The sequence below is a fragment of the Penaeus monodon genome, chromosome 21 (genome assembly GCF_015228065.2).
Source record: "Penaeus monodon isolate SGIC_2016 chromosome 21, NSTDA_Pmon_1, whole genome shotgun sequence".
NCBI lineage: Eukaryota > Metazoa > Arthropoda > Malacostraca > Decapoda > Penaeidae > Penaeus > Penaeus monodon.
The window spans coordinates 26,787,835-26,790,462 of NC_051406.1; the positions used below are offsets into that span (position 1 = coordinate 26,787,835).

Genomic DNA, 2,628 nt, shown 5'->3' on the forward strand with positions numbered 1-2,628 from the left:
TTATGTCCTCCCTTTATCTCTCCTTACCACGCTCGGCCCCTTCTCACCTCTCCTTCCTGTTTACCATATAAATGGGAACTTATTTTTTTCTCCGCAAGAGAACGTTGCATTTGAACCTTAGTTTATCCTCTTTTACATTTTATCACGGGTCTGTACACAAACAAGTTATCTTCTGCATAAATCCCAAACTCAACTGCGATAAATAAGTTATTAAGGATACAAAATCACAAAAAACGAACCAACATTTCATTAAGGTTGCGCACGTAAGAATATATCCCAAAGCAAAAAAGGATGGATTTTTTACACGCAGTTCAACCTCCCACTTGGATGATCCCTCTTGGCTCTAATGGTACCTTCGCTTCCTCGTACCGCGGGACTCCGATTAACCTGTGACCCTTGTGGCTTTATTGTCCTTGTTATTTCGACCTTCTGCTGCTTGCTTGTTGCCTCCCTGTGTTCCCAAAGTGATTCTATTTCTTTATGACTTGCCGTTTGTATTTTAGCTGCATTTGATCAGTGTTATTTCCTACCTAGTCGGTAGTTTATTGTGTGTTTTGATGCAAAGTTGTTTGTTTATATTAGATTTTATTTATTAGCAGTCACAGAGGTCATTCCTTATCTGAGATCCTGTTTTATGTAGCTAGACAGAAATTAATTCGAATATTTTTTAACAACATGAATCCTTGGCTTTCCCCAGTAATATAAGTCCTAAAGCATGAAGTGACACGCGTATTTATCCCGTCTGATACTGAGCGCCATGAGATGTTACTCTGTCAATTCAGACCCATTTGGATGTGGCGTTTAGCGTGTGTTCCCTTCATCAGGATGCGTTGTTATAATACGTCCCCCTCATTGCAGTGGCATTCCTCTCTGCGTGCCAGTCCTCGGCCTCACTCTGCTCCGTTTGTTTACTTGTTTGTTGGCATTGCGAAGCCTCTGCAGCTTTGTTTACTCCTATCTGTTTACCCCATATCTTAATTTTCATAGCCTGTTTTATCTAGCTGTTTTCGCCCTGCGTTATTTACCCCGTTGTCTTCTTTCGTAATACCGAAAATCACTTTCATGATTTTCATTTAGTTGTGTTGCATGTTTCCCTTATCATTATGCACCTCTCACACACATACTGAATGCCCGGCCAGGAGCTGAAAGCACGGCCCAGCCCCGGCCGCAGCAAGCAAGCATCCTCACCCAGGCGACGAGCGTGGCGACGTCGAGCGCGAGAAGCAGCGCGGCGAGCAACGCGGCGGCGGCGCTCAGGCAGGGGTACACAAGCCACGGCGACACCCCGCCCACGACCACCTGCCATATCCTCAGCATCCCTAGCCCGCTCTGCCACGCCCATACGCTCGTGCTCACGCTCACGTAGCCGTGGGCGGCCCAGGTCTCGAGGGCGTGGTAGTATGCCGCCGTGACGAGCGTGGAGGCGAGGGTGAGGACAGGCGCGGGCGTGAGGAGCACATGCGGGCGGTGTGACCTCCAGTGCCTTAAGGCCGCCTCGCCGCACGCCCCCAACTGCACCAGAACCAGCGCCAACACGATCAGTGTCCGAGCGACGTGGGCTGGCAGCAAGGTGGGGGTCGTGGGCGCAGGGGCGGCGGCCTTGGCGCAGCACCCGCGATACAAAAGCACCAACAGGAGCAGGAGCAGCGTCGCGCCGCCCAACGTCGCCCCCAGCAGGTCGGACGTGTCGGGCAAATCTGGAGACAGCAGGGGCGGGGGCGGCGCGGGCGTGCGAGCTGTCAGTCTGGCCATCACTCCCGTAAGGTTGACCTGATCGCGGGCGCTGGGCGGCCGCCGAGTCAGCCCTCGGTACACCGAGGAGAGGAACTCGTTGAAGGCCACCTCTGTCGTGACCTCCGTGAGCGTGACCTCCCGTGGCCCTGCCATGGCTCCCAAGTAGGGAAGGCTGCGAGGAAGTCTACGACGAGGAGGAGGCAGTGGAGGGCCATGCCGGTGCGGCGAAAGGGCGCGGCGAAGGGAGGCCCGACCCGCACCGCATGATGGAGGCGCAGCACTCGAAGTCTCTTAATTATTTCTTCGAAAGACTCGCCTGAAGAATCGCCGGGGATGCGCGGTCGCCAGCAGAAGCTGTCAGAGAAGAGAAAGGGCCGTTAATGAAGACTATAAGTGGTAAAAGTCGCTTTAAATACTGGATCACTTCTCTAGTGATCTCAATTACTTATCTTTTATCAAACAGGTATGTCGTGTTGGTGGCAAAAGTGCGTGAGAAAGATATATTAATATGATAGCCGAGAATCGAAAGGAATTTCTCATTTCCAGCCGGTAGCGTCTGGCCAGGAAACAATACACTGAATAATTCTTCCTAACCAGACAAAATTCATAAACGCTGCTGTTCAACCTCGTTGCAGCATGACAGAAAATAATAAAAACAGAGAGACTTTTTCAAACAAATCCACAACCAGAGAAACGACTGCCAATGCCCCTCCGCCAAGACGTTCCTCCCTCGACACAACATGCCATTAGTCGGTCCTGTGAACACTCCCCAACGCCAGGCCCTTCACCCCACTCATGGTGCTAGACAGCCGCAAAATTGCAAGGCAAGGAAAAACAGGGAAAAAAGTAACTGCTCATAAAGGCTTCGCATTATGTTGTTCAGCGTGGGGAATT

General features: G+C 51.3%; 1 protein-coding gene across 1 annotated transcript in view; it reads right to left on the reverse strand.

Moving 5' to 3' along the window:
* The window catches only part of LOC119586626 (ATP-binding cassette sub-family C member 9-like), a 47,046-nt gene extending 44,962 nt beyond the window's left edge, over nucleotides 1-2,084 (reverse strand). Inside the window, exon 1 of the mRNA XM_037935372.1 lies at nucleotides 1,189-2,084. Coding sequence (XP_037791300.1) covers nucleotides 1,189-1,887 — 699 coding nt within the window. The 5' untranslated portion in view covers nucleotides 1,888-2,084. The remainder of the gene's footprint in view (nucleotides 1-1,188) is intronic.
* Nucleotides 2,085-2,628: the final 544 nt, after the last annotated feature.